Source organism: Crocodylus siamensis, chromosome 7, assembly GCF_052110815.1.
Source record: "Crocodylus siamensis isolate JL-2025a chromosome 7, ASM5211081v1, whole genome shotgun sequence".
In the NCBI taxonomy this organism is placed as follows: domain Eukaryota; kingdom Metazoa; phylum Chordata; order Crocodylia; family Crocodylidae; genus Crocodylus; species Crocodylus siamensis.
The window spans coordinates 21,370,933-21,395,492 of record NC_143401.1 but is presented as its reverse complement, the minus strand read 5'-3'; the positions used below and the strand labels follow the sequence as shown (position 1 = coordinate 21,395,492).

Here is a 24,560-nt window from a genome sequence, read left to right as displayed (position 1 = left end):
TAGACACATTGTGACACCATATTTTGGATCAGCACAGAAGCACAAACTGAACTAGACAATTAAAGTGCTTCTGTCAATAAATGACTGTCAAAGAGAAAGAGTCTCACTTGAAATCAAGTCTGATTATATGTAGTACAAAAGTATACACAATACCGAAGTATTATGTAATCCATGGTGGTTTGTTTCTGAGAAAATCTGGAAAGTCTCTCAGAATTTCAAATTTTGACAAAGGTTTTAATTTTAAAAAATTACAAATTCTGGTAACTTCCACCACTTCTACTGATCGAGACTAGAATTCCAGCATCCCGTGTCAGAAGATACACAACTAGCAAATGATAAACCTCACTCTGCTGGAACATTACAAATCTCTGGACAAGGGCCAATGGCAGGGAAAGCTATCAATGAGGATTAGGAAAGCCTCAATAAGAAGAGACCATGCTTTTTAACAAATTGATATGAAATTGAATTGGGGCTCTCCTTTCTTCCTCAATAAGGTAAGTCTTTAGGGTCAGGAGATCTGGCTTTAAAAGACTCGGGGAGGGGGAGGAAGAAAAACAGAACTAGACAATTCCTCTTTACCTAGAGAAGAGAGTGTAGGGGAAGTCAGCTCACTAAAAAAGAGTAGAGAAAGGAAGCCTGATTATCAACCATTTTTGAGCAAAGCATGCTGGGAAGGTGAGGAGCCTGGATACAAAGCTGGATCTTTTGCTTCTTAGGCATAGCAAAATCTTAAAAGATTTTTCTCCATAGCTGTCAATTGAGAATGTAAAAAATACCCCTCGTCTCAACTGACACAGCTGTACCAATTTGCTCAGTTACACTCACAACAGAAATCCTTTTCCCAGGACAGATTTGTTTGTTCAGAGAACTGGCATATGTTTTATCAGCCAAAGAACTCTTTTGCCACCACGAGCTGCATTTCTACCAGGAATGCTTGCCATATAATTCTACATGGCCTTGGCAATGAAACAAAATGCTGAAGTGGGAGGAATAAATGCTAAAGTGCTAAATGCTAAAGTGGGAAGACAATGCTGGATAGTAAAGATAGAAGAGGCTCTCAACCTGAAAACCTAGCTAACATTGTCAGAATACCACCACGGACTGCTTTTGACAAAACTGTTCATGTATACTTTACTGTTTGTCGATGTGCAGATTCAGGGCCTTGTTGATAATGCCAGCAAGTGGGGGATATGTTAGGGGGTATTGCCTGTAGGGACGGCAGTGAGGCTGCACCCCTTTCAGTTAGGCAATGCACATGCAGTGGGCTCTCTGAGCTCACCAGCATATCACTGCAGCTCCTTCCAGAGCTCCACGTATACTACAAACTCCAAGCTCATCAGCAGGTCAGTGCAGGCTCTGGCCAAAGCCCCTGCTGTCACTTGGCTTAGGGAGCCCAAGGGGGTGAGTGCCACCACTGTTTGCCCCCTCCCCTCAGCAAGTGAATTCAGTGGCAGGGAAAAAGAGGAGGAGGGGTGATGGGTCTCACCCTTGGGTTCCAGAGCTGCATCATGTGGCGTACATGCCATACAGCTAAAGGGGTGTGTGGCTGCAACCCCTCGCCATGATCCTGGATCCACCAATGCCTCTACGTCTTGTTCAGTTACATTCATATTTGTCCTAGCTTGGCACAATGAGTCCATCAGCTTCAAACAGCTTGTATTTAAAATAGTTTTTAAACAGAGCAGTCAAAAGTTCTAGTTGCTCCATCTGGTGAAATACTTCCTCTGGATTAAGTGTTCACAACTACTAACGATGTGGGAGTGGAGGGTCTCTAATCTAGGTCTCCCCTCAAGGTAGTTTTTGCAGAAAAAAACCTGATAGGTTTGGTAAGTCCCTAATCCATCTCTAGACTAAGTTCTCCAATTACCAATTCAACCCACGGTTTCTACAGAAGAAGTTAAGTGTTGCTTCTCCTATTAAAACAGCACTGCAATGTTGCTCTTGGTTTGCTAAATCAGACTCCTTGTTAACAACAGTTTATTGCTTTACATACCACAGAGCTACCTGGATTTTTCTAAAACACAACTGAAATTTTTAAGTGAATTGACACAGCCTTTGAAAATTGTGTTTAAGCCCTTGCTTTATCATCCCCTAGAAACCCAATAAAGACTCTCTACTTGCCTGAGTAAAATTTTTAGCAAGAGCTGGTATCCATCATTATTCTCAAATTCCAGAAGCAAAGCAGGGGAAATTGGATAAGAATCCTTCACAAAACACAAGACGATACTGACTGCTTCACACATGTCACAAGCAGGCAAGGTGTCAGCCAGTTTAAACAGATTCTGAATGGCTATCTTAATGCAGTCCATAGCTGTGAATTTAAAAAAAACGTGGTGGTTAATAGTAAGAATTCAACTGCAGAATCACTGACCAAAACATAGCATCATGCTCAAAATTACATTTCTCAAATAAAGGGTAATTAATTTCTCTCTGGCCTCGGGGAAGGGAGAAAAGTGGTACAGTACTAAAGTGCTGACCTTCAGATTAGAGTAAAATTTCTCTCATATCTTGACAAAATACTGTTAAACAACAAGAACTGGCTCAAGTCTCAAAAACGTAAATGTTAATCACTCCCAATGAAACCTACATGTTGTAAGCCCCACCCTTTTGATATAAGGTAAATGGATGGTGAATAATTTAATTAACCTGTACTCAGTTAATCATGCACTCTGCGCAATGCTTATACAAAGATTAATCCTTTGTTCAATGATGCAAAGTATGGAGCACACACATCTTGCTGTGAAGCCACCACTGGAGACTGGCCTCTTTCTTCTGTGCTAGTGGCCTGTCTCAAATGTGCCCCAATCATAATTCTTAGACAACGTAACTACTGTCAAGACTACCTCTTGCTACATGACTATTTAATCTTACAAGCAACGTGAATGAAGGGCCCATGAAATCATGTGTCAAACACTATTGTATAAAAGTAAAGAACATAAAGAACACCAAGAGAGAGTGTTGACACCAAAGTTTTGATTACAAAATTATCCCGATTCTTCCTTCTGAGGGGTAGAGTTTAGTAACCTGTGCATGTTCTTCTTCTAAAACATGCCCCCTAACAGAATATTACATTTAGGAAGAAACCAACTGTTACTGGCAACCAATCCGACTCCTCAAGTGTTTTGAAAAAGGCAAAGTAGGAGGGAATAGCAAAGGAAATACCTTTAGAGAGGAAGTTCTCAATCTGCAGCCCATGGGCCACAGCCCACATGACATCCTGCATTACTGTCAGATAACAAATACAAAACATTTTTAAATGGACACACAGGAAGTAAATTCTGTGGGTGCAGCCCACATAATACACTGAGAACTGCAAGTGCGGCCCACTATGGCAAACAGGTTGAGAACCACGGCTGTAGAGTAAGGGGGAATTGTGTTCATTGGGGTCAAATGACTTATAACTAATTATTTTAATATATCTCTTGGTTTTGAGTTGATTTGTAGGATGGACTGTGACACGCAGCTGTCATTTTCTGTTTCACAGGACTTTCCCACATTCAAGCAGTATTAAATGGATCTTCAATGCAAAAAGTCAAAATCCATTCTTCAGTGAAAATGAGGGTGTTTCAGAAAGTAATGGCAATTTCAAAATAAAACTACTTTGTGTGCAATGAATGAGAAACTACACAGCAGCTAGGAAGACACTGATGACAGCATTGTTGAATGCACCCATTGTTTATGACTATGTAGAAGGGCGATGCAGTCCAGTTAATGATCGTGGTACCCAGAATGGTTTTATTTTGAAGTTGCCATTACATTCTGAAACACCCTTGTAGAAAACCTATCCAAAATAAACATCTCTGGAGGAGAATTCACTTCACAAATACACAGGAAAAAAGTTACTAAAAACAAACCTTGTAGATACATGATGCTGTTTTTGGTCTGGGCCTTTGAAATTGCCCGAAGCACACGGCCTGTGGGTGCTTTCCATGAAAGGCTGCAATTGTCCCAGAGGGAGGCTGTTGCTATAATTAAAGACTGAAGCTCAGGAGCTGTCAGAAGTTCCTCTACACCTTGTTGTTCCCTGTACATGCTAAGCATTATCTGAAAAAGAAAATTAGTTGCAATTCAAAGAAAAATGCAAATATTTGGCAAAGATAGAAAGGCCCCGCAGACTTGAATGCATCAAATCAGACTTTGGGCTGCTGGATACAGATCCACTGAAAACAAAAGCAGCTTTATATTTGACGCTTTGTAATGACACAGCCCAATAACCATTGGATGGGAGCCCCTCCCAAGTTTCTTAACATAGAAACACCAATATATTTCTTTCTTCCCAGGCAGCAGAATAAACAACATAATTAGTTTATACTCCAGGTAGGTGGAAACATGGGTTATTTGTGCAGAAACTGGTGAGAAAGCCAAAATTACAGAACAAAATCTGTATTTGCTTAAGTATCCACTTCCACATTCATTCTTGTTTCTGTAGCAGTGAGTTCTACAAGCAAGCCAGCTATCATGAAAAGCCAATTACTGACATCACTGTTTTGCAAAGTTCATGGATTACGTGACATCCAGCACTGCCTGCAAAGTCTGCAAAATCCACAGGGAAAAAAAAAGAAAATTTATGGAAAAAAGATGCTGGCTCTCCAGAGGGAGCCAATAAACCTTAGGGTGCTGTGACAGCCTGCCACCACCAGGAAGGGGTGGGGAGAAAGGGGGGACAGGGGGCTGCCCAGTCCAAGCTCTGCCAGAAAGATGGCTGTTGCCTCTGCCTCTCACCATTGATTGGCTATGAGGGCTGCCTGTCATCTGGACCTGCCCCTTTCTACCATTTGGTGGCAAGAGGCGGGGCTGCATGACAAACAGCCCTCAAAGCCAATCAGCAGCAAAGGGTAGGGCCACCAAGGTCCGTTGGCCAATCAGCCTGCAAAATGGTTGCTGGGCCCCTCATTCGCCCTGCAAAATTGGGGGCAGCCACCTCGAATTCAGCAGGCCCCTAATCATAAAGGGCAATTATACATGTGCTGTGGGAGTGGCAGGGGGGCACTTTAATTAGAGCGGCTCCAGGACCTGCTCTAATTAAAGTGCCTGGAGCGTCTTGTGTATCAGCATCTCTGTGATTAAAAATGGTGGTGGGGGAACTTTATCTAAAGCTCAAACAAAGCACCTCTGCCCCCATTTGTAAGGGTGGAGACACTGATACATGAGATGCTGGAGCCTGCTGGAGTGTGGTGAATTACCATGCTTCAGTGGACTCGATTAATCGAGTCTGCTCCACCATGCTGTAATTGCACTGCAGTTGGAGCAGCCTTGCTGCTCATGTACAAACACCCAAAAATTCCTCTTCCTGCAATCACTGGCCTCTGCTGATAGGCTGATGTTATTCTTGTTCTGGTGGACCACAGCTCTCATCAGAGCTCTCATAGCCGGAAGCTGAGTAACCCCCTTAGGAAATTGCAACTTCTGTCAACTTTAAGCTCTCCTTATTTTCATATGACTCTTTCTAAAATCCCTTTGTCCTTCTGTAACAGGATGGTCTGTTCCCTTAAGAAGAGGCAGCCAGCCCTGTTAAGGACATTCAGCTGGGGGGGCTTCTGATAATGAGGGAGTGTCCCCCTGGCAGCTTAAAACCCAGAAGGGAGAAAAGAAAGGGGAACTGTAAGGGAACAGTTTGCAGGAAAACAGCCAGCTGTGAGCAGAACGGCTTCCTACAGCAAGCGGTGGACTAGAGCCACAGGGGTTCTCATCCTAGTGTTTATGACAGGGCATAATAATTTAATTTTGTTTGCTTATTAGTCTGCTCATTTTCACCTTAAACACTGTGTTTTAGTTGGGAGGAGTGGCTGAGTAGCTCCTCAGGGAGTGAACCTGCCTGAAGAAGACAGCAGGTTAAGGAACGCACATAGGCCTATCCTACAAAGTATCTCACTGTGCCTCCCAAGATCTATGGATGGTTGGTACTCTGTCTTGGTCAGGTTTCATAATTAACTCTGCTCTGATCCATAATTAACTCAAGACAGAACTCTGTCCTTTTTATCTCCTTCCGCCTGTGGCAGTACCATAGTGCAGACTGACTCCTTTGTGCAGACCCCTTGTGCAAAATGACTCCTTCCACTGGCTTTCAAGTGGGTTAAGGATATTTGATACTTTGTAGGTTTAACCAGGAGTGATTGAACAGTATCAGCCCAATTTCTTCACACCTGTTACCCCACTATACTCTCCATCATTACAATGATTCTAAACAGCAAATGGGCTTTTCAGAGCTAACATTTACCTTTTATGTGGCATACATTTGTAAAATGCCTAACCAGCCTTTGGAAATTTCAGTCAATGCACACAGGAAAATTAAATGCCTTGATTATTCTGCAAGATATAAAACTCTAGCCTTATCTCTACAGGGAGCTCTTGGGCAGAGGTCAACATTTTAAGGTAAGTAAAAAAATTCAACTTAGCTTAATATATACACTTGTTTAAAGGTCAGCAGAAGTCAAAGACAGAATATCAGAATTAAGTTCAAATGCAGAGGCCCACAGATGTAGCTCCAGGACTGTATAGAAATTAGTGTTTTATGACAGAAATGCAGGACAGGAAATAAATTGACAAAAATCAGGAGCCAGAAATTAGACTTGACCTATGAAAAAAATAATGAGACTATGGAACTACTCTACCCATCATCCTTTTTGAGGACCTTACTTTCATGAACCAAACAGGGGGAAACATAAATATGACACTGACGCCAGGAAGCGGATAGACTGAAAACAGTGAGCTCACCATGATGTCTGCCACCCCACAATCTCTTCAGACCCCAGGATCTATTGTGACATCTCTGAGCCTTCATTTTCCAGATCCTGAAATGTGTCCTGATCATCCCAAGCCAGAGAAAAGGACCCAGATGACATCAGCACCCACAGTGGTATAACCAAATCCTGCTCAATACCTGAGCAACCCTTCCCCTTCTACATCCCTCTATCCCACATTTTTCTTCCATGTTTTCTTATAGTGACAGGGTCACGTTAAACATCTTTATTTCTTTGGGCCTAGTTAGTCCATTGCAATCAACAGAACATGCTAAGGACATAGTACAGTTCTACTCTGGATATAGCCAGGGATTTGTTTCTTGCCTGCTGAGGAATTTTATTCTTCATGTTCCTTACCTCCTCATGGAGAAGGGTTTCAAACTGCTGTTATGGAAAAGCCCTAAAGAATTAAGTAAAAATTAAACTAACAGGGCCCCGCAGAAAATACTCAGAGTCCATTTGATTTAACAGACAATGAGATCCTTTCCCAAGAGTTTTTTAACCACTTCATAGAATGCCATAAATAATTATGTTGTAGCTCTAATGGTCCAGGAATTATGCAAGAAGCAAGAATTGGGCGGGGGGGGGGGGTGGTAATATCTTTTATTGTACCAGCTGCAGAGTTGGGATAAAGTAAGACAAGTTTTCAGATTGCCACCCAAAGAAATCCTTTTCTCTTGCTTATATAGTAACAGAAGGCAGGGTACACCTCCATTTTATAGACTAACTAAATCAGAGAGACATAGTATAAGCTTGTGTGAGCCCAAGCTCACTTCGTCAGATGCTGTGAAAGGATAAGTTTTACTCTAGAATTCTATAGGATGGCTTAAAAATTATCTGGGAAGTTACAATTCTCCATTAAATCCGGTGGGATTTCCTATAAAGGATGAATGCGCTGTTCAGAAACCCTTGCTCATTCCTTAATCTCTCTCATCACCTCAGTAAATTCAGGCAACAAAAGACATCTATAGGTGTAATTTGAAGCCCTAGTCTCATAAATCAAAGTTACTTATATGCTGCCTAACAGCTAAAGGAACTTTATCCTCTAAAACTGTGTAATGAATGCTCCTCAAGATGCTGTGGAAACCATGAAATGAGTTAGTTTCTGGAGCAGCCGGCAATACACTTAGATCACTGTAGTCATAGGTAAAAAAGACACCCTCACAAACTACCAGGACTTTAAAAACAATACCTTTCATCCAGCCATTTATTACTCACAACATTTAACAAGCAAGCCCTAAAGCACAGAAAGCAGAACTGGTCAGAACCTTTCATGCAGACAATATTTCCACTGAAAAACATGGCTTCATAGCAACTTAATTTTTTAAAGCAGAAATGTCAATTCTAACCAAATAAGTCATCTGTCCTTTCCCCATCCCTCCTCCCCCCCCCCTCCCCAAGGAAAATTTGAAACTGAGAATTCATTTTGAATGAATATTCATGAATTATTGCCTTATCTTAAAAAAGCTATAGTTTTTTTTAAAAGAAAGGAAACTAGTGCTTTAAGTCAACGTGTTAGTTCAAATAAAAAGTTAATATAAAACTGGTTCAAATATCCCATGGAAAAAATGACATTTTGAAACAAAAAGTTTCAAAATAATGTTAAAAATAGAAAAATAAAAGTGATTAATTTTAACTCTATCTGATCACAGGGACCAACAATTTATTCCTCTTCCAGGGTTCCTGAGCACTTGAAACAGAGAATCACCAGGATGGATACCTCACCTGAATGAGCATCTCCTGGACTTCAGGGTCATCTTTACTTGCCTCTTCACTGCTGGCTTTTGTTGGAGAAAAGGTAAAGAAAAGGTACAGGCATTGCATCAGAACAACTGGGAGACCAGAACTGATGATGTTGCACAGAGTCCCCTGAAAAAGAAAAAGCAAAGTTAAACATGTTGACTATTGACTATCTCCTTCAATGTCTACCCGCTGATCTTGCAGCCTTATCTAGTGATGAATGTGCAAGGCTATGAGCCAGAGACTCGGGTATTTTACCCCTCCAGTCATGCTAAAGTTCTAGTGGCAACAGTGAACTAGTATAGTGACAAGAGGCCAGGGATGTACAGTTTTTGTCAGGGAGCAACACACATTTTGATAAAAGTTCCTATACCTTGAGCACCTGGCTTCCTTATATTTTATGTATATGGTGCCTAGGCGTACATAATACAACCTGCGCTTTGAAGTCTGCAGTGGACTCAAAAAAAAAATCTAACCTGCAATCTTACTTGCAACTAATATAGAGCAATAAGAAATTCTGTGCTTTGCCAATTTTAGCCTTGGAGACAGGCTACAGCAAACCAGGCCTGTGAGGTAAAAGGTCCCCGTTTTGTTCTAAAAGCAGTATACGTACAACTCAGCTATGGCAACTGCATGTTTGCAGCCCACTGAGTCACTGCATGTAGTTTCCAGATTCTTTCAAAAGGTAGGAGACAAACTGTCTAAGGGATTTGCCTTTTGAGGTAATAATGAATCAGCTTTAGCCCATCTCCTCCAAAGCTTTATACTAGCCCACAACAGGAACAAGGAAGTATCAGTGTGTCCGCTTGACCTTAAAGGAAAGTGACCAGAAATAAGCTAAATAGAGGGGAGGAGGGTTGCAGTATAAAGCTCTAAGAGATTGTGTTCTAGCAAATATCGAAGCATTTTAAAAATCTTTGAAAAGTACAAATCTTACTAAAATCTTTGCAGTGACTCTATCAACAAATCACTGAAAGGAGGCTCCTAAAGTTAGGTGGCTAATTGTTTATTAACAACTGGTGATAGACTTCAATTTACTATACTTGCATGAGAACAAATAGCACTGTGCTGTATGAATAGTAAACCCTCAAATTTGCAATGGGATCCTGGACCAAATAGTACACTGCTGTTGTGCAATGCTCCTACTACTACTCACCATTCCAAAGGGCTGCTCTGTTCCAGTGCAGCTGGGTGTATTAATGGTGCAGACAGAAGTGACAATTTTCACCCGATCTGGCCACAGAAAGCAGTTCATAGCTGTGACCAAACACAAATGTATGGCTGCAGACAGCTTCAAAAATGGCCAATTGGGTGAAAATCTGACCCCGCATTGCATGAGGTATCAGATAAAGACGCTTCAAAATGTAGTGTCTTGTGTAAGATGTGTCTGCAGAGCTCCCAGGCTCTTACTGTTTTCAGAATGAGAGCGGCGAAGGTAGTGGAGGGAGTTCAACTGGAGGGGGACGTGTTTCAGCCCCCCACCCCCTCCGGAGGATGGGGTGGTTGTATTGGAGCTTCCCCCCCTCCCCTCCCCCGAGATGGAGGTGAAGCTCCAATTCACCCACCCTTCAGCATCAGCTGAGGAGCCCCAAAACCAATCCTCCTCTGCTGCCTTCCTCCCCACTCCATTCTAAATACAGCAGGCACTGGTAGAGAGGCTTGCCACTGCTATGGGAACCTAGTTGCAGGCTCCCAGGGCAGTTAGATTCCCCTCCCCCTGGAACCAACAGTGAAGTTCTGGGGTAAGGTTACAACTCAGCATGCTTTGCAAAAATCATTCTGAATTACAGGTGGGAGCTGCACTTCTGTTTGTAAAGCATGTTCTACAGAACAGCAGATGCTTGAAACAAAGTGAATAGTTCAAACAGTGCCACCAATAATGAATCACTTCTGGCTAATGTTTCCCCCAGTCCTATAGGTTGTAGCCATGAAACTGGGTCAGAGGTTAAAGATTTATTTCAAGGAAAGCCAGGGAAGCTCTACCAAAGCCAGTCAGGAGGGCATCTAAAATCTTTTGGCTAAGTACAGACATTCATAAAGCCCAAGCCTGAATCAATTGAATCTTTGCACGACAGTCTAAACAATGTAGATTGAACTGAGAACCAAGTGAATAGACATTCACTTTTGATTCTGGAAATGCAGCCACATGCCTGCAATGGCTCAGGCTAGAAGCTAGGGGTGCTAAAGCAAGCCCTTCCTTCATTTCAGCAGTGGCCAGAAGGCTAGAAGGAAGCTGGGAGAGAAGCCCTCCAGGCTTTTCTGCACCCCCTGCTTGAACTGAGTGGGGGACGTGGCCAGGCCCCACCAGGACACTGAGTATGACTGGGGAGAGGTTTACACCCACACCCTGGCCTGCATGGTCCCCAAGCAGGGTGTGCCTGGAGGGTAAGGGGGGAAGCAGCCCTTACCAGGTGTTTCCCCACTCAATATTCAAGTGGCGGAGAATGCGGCTAACCCCCGGCCCCTGGTTGGCACGCTGAGGCAAAGCAGGGTTGGGGGGGAAGGAGAGAGGCTTAATCCCCCCATCTCTCCCCTCTCCCATGGGCACAGGACCCCAGCTCGGGTCTAACTGGCAGGGGCACAGCATCCTTTGCCAGGCTTCCCCCCCCACCCCCCCAACACATACACAGACACTTGAGCAGCAAGGGCAGGGGCAGAGTCATGGCCAGATGCTGGCCCTGGGCCAGCAGCCTGAAGCGAAGGAAGGTAAGGGAGGGAGGTTTAAACCAGGTGAGGTGGGGAAGGAGAAGATTGGGAGGGGCTGCTACACCCCTGCCAGGCAGACCCCAGCTACGGTCCTGTGCCAGTGGGAGAGGGGAGGGAGGGGGCCTTAAATTCCCCTTTCTTCCCTCTGCCTCAGCACACTGGTGGGGTCCCCTGATCTCAAGTGAAGAAAAGCCTGGCAGATCCTGGCTGCAGTCCCAAGCAGGGTTTCCCACCCCCACTGTCACCCCCTTCTCAGCCAGCTGGGCCAGTGATAGTGCTACAGTAGGGAGCAGAGGGGTGGAGCCAACCATGCTCCACTGGAGCAGACAGCACAGCACAGCCGAGGGCTGCAAAGCATCCTGGGATGCTGGGGAACTGTGAGTTAGCTTAAACCAGGAAAGAGTGAAAGGGACAGAAGTTCCTTAAACTGGTCTGACCTAAATCAGTTATGTCTGATACTACATTCACCAGGTTTATTTTAAACCAGTTACAGCCATTTTGAAAGCAGTTTACGTGCCCTGAATTTCTGTTCTGTTACAGGATTAAATTGGTTTCTGATCACTTAAACCAGTTTGTGTGTAACTTCTATCCCTAGCCTAGAGGTTCTATGCCAGGTTATTACAGGCTGTGTGACAGAGTAAGTTCCTCTGCATACTACAGGCTGGACCTTGGTTAATGCTTAGTGGGCACATCTACATGTGGATTAATGCACTTTTGCTAATGCACATTAAATTTAGTACCTCCAATAAAAGGTACTAAATAAATATACATTAGAGTACCCTAATGCTCAGTACCAAAACCAGATGTTTTTTAAGTGGCACTTAATGTACAGTAGCCTATTTTATTGTGCATTAACATAAATGCATGTTTTTTTACTTGAGGCTTTAGTGCACACGAGAATAAACTAATGCCCATTAAAGCGTACATGTAGACATGCCCAATGTATTCTGTTTGACTTTATATTCGGGGAATAATTTCTTGTTAAAAGCTGTACATGATGATGTCCAAGGATAAAACCATGCAGACCAGCTTCACCTAACAGAAGTTGAATGTCCTGCTGCTGGAATGGCATCCTCACTTTTCTGAGTGTAAGGAAGGAAACAAACTTGCTTTTTTTCTTACCGAGTCAGTCTGTGAGAGCAAGTACACTGATCTCAGGAGCACGGAGTCATCTTCTGCTTCCCCTTTCTGCTGCAGCAGCTGCCCCACAGCCAGCCGAGCTTCCTCTATCATCACAACAATATTAGACTTTAATTCCATTAGATGACAACAGCACTATATTGAGTATCTCTTAACATATTAGGTTAAACTAGCAAAGCTACATTAACAAATGGCCTGATCCAAACCCCACTGAACTGAATAAAAGGAGGTCAATAAGTTTTGATTCCTGCACCAAGCATGCAGTTAGTTGATGCAAACGAGATGCTCTGTGTAGCTTAAGACCTCCCCTGGGCAAGGCTGGCGGAACTTTATCGTTACCCAGCTGAATAGCTCCAGGAGTTTTCAGCAGCCACTAGAAAGTTATATACAGCTAGTAGTAGTATTTCCTTTAAAATAGAAAGCCACTCATGCAATTAAATGTCAAGAACCATTATTGCAATGTTCCAAAATTAGATCAGAGTGTACAAAAGGTTCCAAAAGTAATGTTCACTTGGCACCTATGGGGCCAGCTCCACTAAAAACAATGCTAGTTTATGCCAGGTAAAGGTCAGGCTCACTACATTTATTATTTTCTGTTCCTACTTTTTGTCCCTTAAATGTACAGCATAATGTATTACAGGGGACACTAAATCTTAGCCCATGAGAGCAAAGACAAGCATATACCACTGCATGTGTTCTGTGGCTGTTACCTGCAGGTTTGCCATTTAGTTTCTTCCTGATTTCTTTTGTCAGAAATTTGGAAACTTCACTTGCTAGAAGTTGAATGGGGAAAGAAACTATGCCGGCTGATTGTTCCCAGGCCTGAAATACAGCAAAAAGGAGCAATTTAGTTGTCTCTGATATAAGACACCCTGTACAGATGGAGATGTGCTCTAAAATGGTGAGAAGAGCTTAAAGGATAGAAACAAATGTTTTTATTTTTCATCTCCTACCAGAGCAGTTTGTCAAACAGCATTTGCTAGACTGAGATAGGAATCTGAAATTAAACAAGTGTGCAAGAGCCAACTTAGAACTACCTTATGAAAAATGTAATGAACTGGCTAGAGCAATGGTTCTCAGCCTTTCTGCACACAAGGCATCCCTCATTGGATTCAAGGCTCTCCTCCACAACTTTTATGAATTGAGTGGCATCTAATTTAAAAAATGAACGTATATATTATAGCGCTTACCCTCACTGCAAAGAGGTTGGACACAGAGGCCACATCCAGATAAGCAGCAATTGTTCACACATTTAGCTATTCTCTGTGCTGCAAGGTAGCAATGAAAGGGGTGGGGGGAGGTTGACCCCAGGAGAACCCAGGATCAAAAAAAACAGCAGCAAAAAACTGGCCCCCAAGGAGATGAGGGTGACAGAAATGCAATTCCCACAAAATACTGCAGGGGCTCACAAATATCAGACCTATTACTGATGCCCGCCCCCAAGTTATTTTAATTCTACAGTCACCATGCTGCTTGGATTGAAACTAGCTAGCAAAGTCTTTCCAAAACAATAAATTTTATGGAAAGTTTCAGCATTTCACAGATTATTAGATTATCCCTCAGGAAATAAATGCTGTTTTTCCATCAGCTCCTATATGGAAACCTGGGTGGGGAAGAGACAAAATACTAATTTTCTAGATCACAAGTTGATTGATCATGCTTCTTAAGTAGAAACATGAATTCCCTGTGTGTTTCCATTAGGAAGCGGAAGGCACTGTGTGCAGCAGAATGACAACTGAAGCTCTTGGAGGGCTAGGAATTTGGTACAATAGCATAAAACAAGTTGATCCCTTGGCAGTACTTAGATCCTGCTAAAGGAAATATTTAATTTCAGTAATACTGAAATAATGACAATAGACACTTACAGCCCAGTATCTGTAAATATTTTGTAGAGCATGAGGAAAAGACGGCCCTACATTTATACAAATGGCAAATTATTTGCCCTGCCCAAAGCTGGGCAGTTAATCCGTGGCAGAGCTGGCAGTGAGTGTAGGAGTTTTGATACTTAGTTCCCTGCTTTGACTGCAAGTCAAACCTTTACTCCATTAAATACTTATTCACTGAAAATATCAGAGAGAAAACAGTAAAATTTCGTGGGCTTCCTTATTTTTTCTTGAGCTATTCAAAGGGCAGTTTCTCTACTATACTAGGTAGATTCATTGCCATTTATATCTACATAAAAAGTTCCTTAATTCAGACTTATAAAATCTGTCTGTTCTCCATAAAAATTATCTAATGGAAAAATGATATTTCACTTAAACAATATCAGCAGGACAGATGCTGCTACTTTCATACACAGTGCAAAGCACCGTTGACTCTGGCTCTTGAACCTTTCTATTGAAGTACTGTCTACAAACTAGATTTAGGATAAATCACTCAATATACCTATAAAAATGACAGTCCGTGTTACAACAAGATTACAGACAAGATCTAAAAGCGGGATGAGGCAAACAATACTGTGCCCAATTCTGGTCCCCACACCTCAAAAAGGATATAGAAGAACTAGAGAAGGGCAACAAAAACATTAGCAGTATGGAGGGATGTTCAGGCTAGGACTGTTCAGTCTAGAAATAAAAGATACTTGAAGGGGGACATAATAAGGTTTATAAAATACTAAAGAGCAAAGAGAAAGTAAATAGGGATTTATTATTTACTGTCTTTCACAATACAAGAACCAGGAGTCACAAAATGAAGCTAGTAGACAGTAATTTTAAAACTAACAAAAGGAAGTTCTTTTGCACACAGCGTGTAATTAAAGTGTGGACTCTTTACCACCAGATTTTGTGGAAGCTGACAGTTTAGCCGGGTTTAAAAAAGGATTGGACAAATTCTTGGAGGAGAGAGGCATCAGTAACTATTGAGTATGGGAGTTAGGGGTACAGCCTCTGAATCAGAACTTCCTAGACTTTGCATGCTAGAGGCTAAAAGTGAGAGGGGAACAGTGGGGAAAAAAACCCCAGCTCATACCCAGTTCACTCTGTCTTTCAGCATCCACTCTCCGCCACTGTAACACAGGATAAGGCCAAAATTAACCTATGGTCTGACCTAGTAAATGGCGATTGTTATGTTCCTATGCTCCTAACAAGTGATGCAGGCCAGGGGGTGAGATTCTATTCTTATGTTAGATGCGTAAGTGAACTAAGGACCTCTGTGTGACTTCATAGATTTCATAGACATTTGGGCTGGAAGGGACCCCGGAGGATTGTTGAGTCCAGCCCACTGCCCCAGGAGCAGGAAGTCAGCAGGGATCATAGGATCCTAGCAAGATAAGGATCCAAATGTGTTTTGAAGGCGTTCAAAATGGGTGCTTGAACTGCCTCCGGCAGCAGTCTATTCCTAACCTTGGGGGCTCAGACAGTGAAGAAGTTTCTTATGTCTCGCCTGAATCGGAGCTTGTGACCATTCAATCTTGTCATCCCTTGGGGGTCTGTGGTGAACAGACGTTCTTCCAGATCCTGGTGAGCACCCCGATAAACATATAGGTGGCCACCAGATCACCCCTGAGCCTGCACTTTCCAGGCTGAATAGCCCCATTGCTCTCAGCCTGTCATCATAAGGTCTGTTTTCCTGACCTCTGATCACACGCATGGCTCTCCTCTGTACCCTCTCAAGCTTCTCCACATCCCTTTTGAATTGTGGAGCCCAGAACTGGACTCAGTACTCCAGCTGCGGCCTCACCAAGGCCGAGTACAGCAGGAGAATGACGTCCCGGGAATTTTATGCCACCTTACTTGAATCTCTGAAAAATTGTGGGTGGGTCTCCCCCCTTCTTGCTGCTTGTTTGTAACTCAATCTTAAAGGCCAGACTATGGTGTGTTACAAAAGTAGGTGCAGGAATGGATTTTCAAGGACTTTAAAAAAGGTGGTACAGAATCACATGTAGGCATCTAGCAGTGGGTCTGACTGCTCAGAAATTTTGGCTGTCATGTGGAACACTTAGTACTTATTAAATCTGTACCGTGTTAAAGCCAGAACATGTTCTAGTAGTCACATAACACTTACTATGATCTCTAACATGCACAGCTTGCTGATTGCCAGTCCTAGCCCCAGCATTGCACTGGGGTCTTGAACAAACTCTGGTACAATCCCAGGGCTGTCACATACAGGAGTCTTGAACAAGCTCCTGGTGTAGTGGCAGGCTGGATCCATCTGATTTTCTGTCCCAGCCCCAGCAACACACCAAAGTCCTGAACTGGCTCTGATGCAGTATAGTCTGGGACCTTCAATAAGCTGTGGCCACGTTTACAGAAGACGCTGACTACTCAGTAGCTCAATACTACTGCACAGTAGCATTGTGTGGCAAAAACTGACACGACACTATGTGCAGTAGTATTAGGCTACTGCATAGTAGCATCACAAAAAAGGCATTCACCAGCACTACTGTGCAGTAACTCAGGTTACTGCACTTTTATTTAATATTCATATAGATGCAACCTGTCAGTCCCAGGCCTGGTACTGAAGTCCCTTCACCAAGGCAAAAAAGCAGGATCAGGCCCCCAATGTACTGTAATACCATCCACATGCTGATTGTAAAGCCCAGAAAGAAGTGGGGGACTTCAAGAATCAGCCCCTCTGCTTGTTGTTCTAACTTACAACTTGAATGCATGCCTTGGAATACCACCAATTGCTCATATTATTTCTGTGAAGCTGTACAATGATAGCTAAACATGTTACTTAAAATTATCTGGAAAGACTCCTCCCACAAAAAGTCCGAAATTTGTTACAACAGGATGGCACTTAGCACATGTTTTACCACTTGAACATGTGGATACTCATGTTTTAATTGCAGTTAACCACATCCTAAGTGTAACATGTGACATGGCCCTCTGACTTCTTGGTGCTCTTACCCAATTTTAATTCAGGTCAAACAAGCTCCCCATAAGGCAAGGTATCCAAATATAAGACAGCCAAATTTAGGGATTAAAAAACACCAACTTTAATAATTAGGGAAAACACTATAACAGAACTGTGGAAGATGAAACATAAAAGTAAAGGCTTAAAACAAACTCTCCCCTAATGCTTTTCACTCTCACACCTGGCCAGTGCTTTCTTCTCAGTCAGGATAAGGCCAAAATTAACCTATGGTCTGACCTAGTAAATGGCGATTGTTATGTTCCTATGCTCTTAACAAGTGATGCAGGCCAGGGGGTGAGATTCTATTCTTATGTTAGATGCGTAAGTGAACTAAGGACCTCTGTGTGACTTCATAGATTTCATAGACATTTGGGCAAACTCCCATCTGGTCCCCAGAACTCTCAACTTCTCTACTGCAGCAGGCTGCCCCTGTCCCATCACTCCAGCCTTTTCAGCTGCTGTCCACACACAGCAGATTTTCTGTCTCCGCTATTTGGGGCTTCACGCCAGCAGGCTTCTGTGGACTCCAGCAGGCAGCAGGTAGGCAGACACTCACACAGGCCGTGCACTCTCTGCTTTCCTTGCTTATCTCCTTCCCCCTGTCACCAGCCTCTAGAAAGACCCAGAGTTCTCTGGGTAGGGACCATCTAGCACAGGGGTAGGCAATTATTTTGGGCGGAGGGCCACTTACTGAGTTTTGGCAAGATGTTGAGGGCCACATGACAGGCAGCCAGGGGCAGATAAATATTAATTTTCTAATTTTTTTTAGGGCCCCTGCAGGCCAGATAGAATGGCCTGGAAGGCTGGATCCAGCCCATGGGCTGTATTTTGCCCACCCCAATCTAGCACCAGCCAGATGGCCCAGTGAAATTAGCCAGACCACATCCAGCCCTTTTGCATTCCAGCCATTATTTTTTTCCATGACAGACTAAAACCCACCCAGAAAAGAAAAAAACAACACTTTCATTATATAACATCAAAGAAGCAATACAACCACATAATTATAACGCCAATCAACATAAATTGCCCAGCTAATTTTATTTAGATTTGGCAAGGGGAGAAAAAAAAGTATCTTGCAGGAGCTGAGAGATCATATCTTCATTTCTTGCACAACTTCCTAAAATGTAAGATATGGATGGATAATAAAAATGACAATTTAGCCCATCAAACTTGACCTGCAAGAAAGCCAAGGTCACTTAATTGATCCAGGGTCATTGCACTGCTACTTTAGGGCAATAATTTAGAGCATTATAATCTAAAAGCACATGCCCCCTAATTTTTAGGAGAATGCTTCTGGCGGCAAGCACATCAAGGCCCAGGATATACTGTGCACAGTTCTGACTCACAGAATCATAGAAAATAGGACTGGAATGGACCTTGAGAGGTCATCTAGTCTAAACCCCTGCCCAAAACAGAACCATCCCAACTTTATCATCCTAGCCAAGGCTTTGTCTAGCTGGGTCTTAAAAATCTCCAAGGCCAGAGATTGCACAACCTCTCTAGGTAACCTGTTCCAGTGTTCCACTACCCCACCAGTGAGAAAGTTGTTCCTACTAACTAACCTAAACTTCCCTTGCTGCAACTTGAGACAGTTGACCCTTGTTCTGTCATCTGCCACCACTGAGAACAGTCTAGCTCTTTGGAACTCCATCTGGTAGATAGCAGAGCACTCATGTGTTCATTGTAATTCTGTCATAGGGCAAACCGCTTGCTGGATGACCTTACTACCTACTTACCTACCTTATACAGGGTTAAAGGCTCTGTCAGACTGTTGTTGGGAAGATCTTAATGTTCCTTGGGATTCCTGGATAATGCTAAAGGGGACCATAGTACCCCAATGGCCAACTACGTAATAAATTAGGGCTATTGTTATTCCTATCATTTTGAAGAGCCACAGAGGAAGATGGGAGGATTATGACACAACACAATGGCTTCTAGTCTGGGCATGATTCACAGGCACATTGGATAATGTATTCCATCTAAGTGCATAACCCCAAATGAGTCATAGATGCCATATGTTCTCTTTGGGGAGTCACCTATCACCTCCTACTGCAGCCAGAAGCAGAACCAAAACAGTCTTTGAAAGGAAAGGCTGTAATCAACTGAGTGACACAGAGAGATAGGATGAAAGCCAGTGATGTAAGTCTGAACAGGAACACCACTGCAGCCATCTTAAATATAGGGGTGGCAGTTAAGGCTTCACCTATATCTGATGACAATTCCAACATATTCAATGTGAGCTGAGATTTTGTTTACCAAATAGGAATTAGGGGGATTTCAAAGGAAGGACAGGGTAGAATTTCATTACGTGGTGAAAAAACAGCCTTCTCTTCAGAGTTAATTAGCTGGAATTTCTCTGGTACAAATCAGCATATAGACAGCCCTCAACTTACAACGTTTCAAGGTACAACATTTTGAACTTACAACGTTTATAAATTGACACCCTGTTTTAACTTTCTGATGACTTTGCAACGCTTGATCCGATGCCACGCCAGTGAACAAGGTCGCTGCGTCGCCCATCTCCCTGGAGAACATCCGTCCGAACTTCCTTGGACACTTTCTTTAAGAAAGCAGACAAGACTCCAGAAAACCTGCAGCCAAGACTCCTGAGAAAACTCCAGCCCAGAACCCTTCAAAAAGTCCAACCAAGAGCCCTTCAAAAAATCCAGCAAAGTCACCTCAGAGAAGTCCTTCCAGATCAATGTGATTGCTATTTACAATATAAGCACATTAATGTAGCTATATAACTCATCTATAAGTGACTGAGTACAAAATTCTGGGTTATTTTTGGTGAAAATGGGTATCGGGCCTTGGTTCAGGAACCAATCCCCCATTTATAACACTGTTTCCTATGGGAAAATCGGTTCTGAGTTACAGTTCAAATTAAGATGAGGTTTTCAGGAACCTGTTGTTCATAGGGCTGAGGACTGCCTGTAGTTCTAAACCACTGGAAACAGGCTAACTGATGCTGGCTATACATCTTTATACAAAGCTCTGGTGATTCATCCCAACAAACAGGGGAAATCCTTCACCATAGACATCAGACTTGCGGCCAGCAGAAATCCAGAGCTCCCCGTGTGCTGTGCAGCACAGTCATTGAGGTCTCTAGGAATTTAAAATTCACTATCAGGATGTTAGTGAGATTTTGAAATTTGATTTCCACAAGCAATCATGTTGAGAAAACAAGACAAGACTTAGGGGGGATTTAATAACAGCCCTCAACTACCTGAAATGATTACAAAGAGAATGAAGCAAGAATGCTGTCAGTGGCCAGATTCACACTAGCATGGACCTTGTGCCACCACTAGTTGTCCCTGGGGAACGTGTGTGCCAAGGGCCCTCTGGCACATGGCAGGTTACCCTGGGTGGAGTCAGGGAGGCTGGGACCAGCACTGGGCTGACCCCAGCAGGGTTACCTGGGTAGGGTTACCATATTTCCAGGTCCAATGAAGAGGACACCTGTCATTCAGTGTGGGGGGAAGAGAGGCAGTGACATGTTGGTGCCCTGCCCCTGCCCATTCTGTTGCCTCTCACTGCCAGGCCACACACACCCAGCCCTGCTGCTGCCCCTCACTCCCAACCCACTAACCCCAGCCATGGGTGACTGGTGCCGCCTTAGTCAGGGGGGGTACATGCCCCTCCCCCAGCAATCAGGTCTCCCCCACAGCCAATCTTGCTCATGGGGGGGGCGGGGTCCCCCCAGCCAATCCTGCCAACCAGGGAGGTCCTCCCTTGGCCAATCTTACTGACCACGGAAGTTCCAGAAGGGGTCAGGGGGTGTTCCAGTGCTCTCAGGGGGTGCACCCCCTATGCATCGCCACTGAACCCAGACTTGCCAGTGCCCCTCACTCCCAAACCACAGTACCCTGCACACTCCACCCCCCCGCCTCCATGCTGGTGCCCTGCAGCCCCCTGGTGCTGCCAGTGCCCTGCACACCCAACCCAGTCCCCCCCACCCATGCTTGTGGATAGGACTGCCACGTGGGCCAGGAAGCCTGGCCACAGCCCACTTCCCCTCCCCCCACCCCCTAAGCATCTCCTGGCCGCTCCGCTCCTGTGAGCACAGGCACCAGTCCTGCCACAGAATTTTCTGCTGCCCTCAAAGGGCCCCCCACCCCTTTCACCTGCTGGAGGGATGGGCAATCCCCCTGTCCCCCTGCCCTGTCACAGCCCCAGCCCCCACCCTGACCAAATGTCCAGGATTTTGCTTTGTTCCACTGCTGGGACCAGGGGGAGGGCGATCAGAGGCAAGAGGGAGCACCACATGGGTCTGCGTGCACCTCCGCAGCTGCAAGCGCATGAGTGTGCACTCCCTGGTGCCTTCGATTGCTCTCCCCCTGCTCCCACCAGTGGAGAAAAGCAAATCCTGGACATTCAGTCAGATTTAAAATACCCATCCAGAAGGGGATCAGAGGGCTCAAGAAGAGGACATGTCCAGTAAAACCTGTATGGTAACCCTATACCTGAGGTCTTGGGGTTCTCCTGAGACTGCAGCAGCAGCAATCCTGCTCCTCGGAGCCTGGCCATCAGCCGGAATGTGGCTCCAGTCTGCCAGGCTCTGGTTTTGAGCGGCACGTACTGCCCCTATGTATGCTGCTCTGCTTTTTTTTGCATGAGTTTTTTTGACCTCTGGATATCCAAGGGGTCCAATATCCTGCCCCACGCTGCTTCCTTGAAGCACAGAGCACAGCTGAATACGTGGTAAGTGGCACTGCAGATGAGTCTGAGGTGCCACAGACCTCACATCCATGCTCGTCTGGTGGCAAATGACAGAACAAGGATCCATGGTCTCAAGTTGCTGCAAGGAAAATTTATGTTAGTTATTAAGAAAAACCTCCCTCACTAGGAGGGTAGTAAAGCACTGGAGTAGGATGCCCAGAGAGTAGTGGAATCTTGATTCTTGGAAGTTTAAGACTTGGCTAGACAAAGCTTTGGCTGGGATCATCATCTAGTTGGGGATGCCCATGCTTTGATGGGGGGGGTTGGATTAAATGACCTCCTGAGGTCCCTTCCAACCTTAATTTTTCCACAATTCTAATAAAACTCGTTTTACAGGCACAATAAAAAAATACAATTGAAAGACTTCTAACATGGCCAAAGAGAATTTGTTGAACAAATGTAAAATACCTCTGCAGCACTAGGTATGCTTCAAGGGAAACAAACACTTCCTCCCAGATGTGCTAAAGTTTATTTTTTTGACAATGGTAAATCATAAACAAATATGATTTCCTGCCTTTCTGCACAACTCTAAATTCTTAGATTTCTAGATCTGCAAAGGCTCTGCTACCTGCATTTTACACTAGTGAACTGGACAGAAAATATCCTCAGTCCTTGGAAAGTTTTCACTCCAAAATATATGCTAACCAGTGGAAGAAGTCTGCCATTGAATACCTATTTAAGAAACACATGAAGAATTTATAAAGTTTCTACTGGCTGATCCAATTTATTTTGGGTTAATTGCCTGGCTAAAAACTGCTAAACAGCATTATGCGAAACAGTTGAAATATAGTCTGAAACCCTGAGGTTTAAAGCTTTCATATTTCATTGCAAACTTAGGAGGGAAAGCTCCCAACTTCACATGAAACCTGCAATTTGTTGTTCAAAAACAAGGTCAGTTTGGAATGAACATTTTCTCACTTGAAAGTTATCACATTTATAGTGAAGCTGCCAGCATAAAAATGTAGGGAAACTAAACTTTCAGCACAGCTGAAAATCTGCTCGAAATATCCCAGGAAAAACCTAGTGGTATTTCAAGACATTTTTAACTTTCCCATGTCTTTATTGGCTAACCTGGTATTCCCCTCCCTCAGAAGGCAGGGAAGTTACAGTCACAGACCTAATGCTGGTTCATCATTGCCCTGGGCCTGCTTCCTCCCAGCTGGGCTTGTGCAAAAAAAGCATGAGGCAAGCAATGCCCCAGTGCTTACCTTGGGGTGCAAAAAGCCTGCATGCCACTTGCAGGGCCAGTTCTGCCAACACAGTACTGCTCCCCTGCAGCTGAAGGCACTGGCAGAGTACTGGGATAGACAATGGGCAGGTGGATCAGGAAGCATCAGGTCAATGGAGCAGGAAGCAGTTCAGGTAAATATAAACCCCACTGCTTCTAAACTACTGCACAAGCCAATGAAGGTCATTGCAACAGAGGTCAGAGCCTCCCTGGCCTGTCCCAGGGACCAAACCAGCCCTCTACAATCCTGAGTCAAAGGCAGGGCATGGTGACACACAGAAGTATAAATCCTTCAGTGCCTAGGAGTGGGGGGAAGGTACTGTATATGCTGACCACTAGGGAAGGAAGGGGGTTCAGAAGAGGGATGCAGAGTGAAGGTTACTGCAGCTATACCAGTGTTGGCTTGGCCAGCAACAGCTCTGTGGCCAAGCTCTGAGAACTATCCCTGGTGTCCCTTTTGTTATTCTCCCTCCCTTCTCCTCCCCACCCCCAAGTTACTGGGAGCAGAGCTGCTCCTGCTATGGCAAAGATTCCCCAGGAGCGGCAGGGAGCAAGCACCATTCTGTTCAGCGCCTGCCACTCAAATACATTGCTGGGTGCAGTATTGCCCTGTCCAACTCCTATGGCTGGGCTGGGCAGGGCTGCACATGCCATGGCAAAGATTCTTGGGGTCAGGCAGCAAATCCAGCACCCCCTCAATAGTCAGCACCTGGGATTGATGCCCTTCTTACCCCCTCCCTCCCCCCGCTCCCACCTAGTTACATACTTTAGAGACTAACCTCTCATTCCTGAATAGAAGTGTAGTGGAATCTACTGGCATAAAGGGTCTCCATCCTCAAGGGATAAAGGTTACACCAGTAGTTTTGCAAGACTTGGTTTTAACTGGAAGAAAGCAGCTACTTTTTCCTTTTCTGTACTCAGCCACAAAATATACATATCAATCCATCTCCTCCCTTATTTTTAACTCTTCCAAAACAGAGAGTCTGTCTTTCCCTCAACAAATGTGACTCCCTGAGTTTCTCTGAGGCCAAGCCAGAATGAATAACTCCATCTGAGAACATTTCCTGACAAAGCTGTGTTCACTAGCGTTCAAGAGTGTTCACTAAGCAGGTTGGAGTAGGAAAGCAAGGTGCCTAACAGAAATACTCATAGGGAATGGACAATAGAAACTCAAGGCTATATTGTGCCAGAAACTCAAAGCTAGACTTGGCTATGGCAACCTGCCCTGGACAAGAGACTACATCTCACTGCTGCACTACCGAACTGTCAGACAGCCTATGCAGAGTTATACATCCAAGGGTATGGAAATGTCAAAAACTTAAGTGAAAAGATAATGGGGGGGCTTTCCTGTGCACCAGCTGCTCCATAGTGACTGCCTGGGTGCACAGTCTTACTCAGCAGTAAGTAAACATAGCTCTTTCACTGGGCTAATC

The 24,560-nt window shown here is 44.2% G+C and overlaps 1 protein-coding gene across 1 annotated transcript in view; it reads right to left on the bottom strand.

Annotated features, from left to right (window-relative positions):
• Positions 1 to 24,560, bottom strand: part of WDFY4 (WDFY family member 4) — a 291,265-nt gene that overhangs the window by 259,852 nt on the left and 6,853 nt on the right. The window contains exons 2-6 of the mRNA XM_090058037.1: positions 13,037 to 13,148; positions 12,309 to 12,412; positions 8,466 to 8,609; positions 3,855 to 4,044; positions 2,122 to 2,311 (exon numbers count right to left, since the gene is read on the bottom strand). Coding sequence (XP_089914163.1) covers positions 2,122 to 2,311; positions 3,855 to 4,044; positions 8,466 to 8,609; positions 12,309 to 12,412; positions 13,037 to 13,148 — 740 coding nt within the window. The remainder of the gene's footprint in view (positions 1 to 2,121; positions 2,312 to 3,854; positions 4,045 to 8,465; positions 8,610 to 12,308; positions 12,413 to 13,036; positions 13,149 to 24,560) is intronic.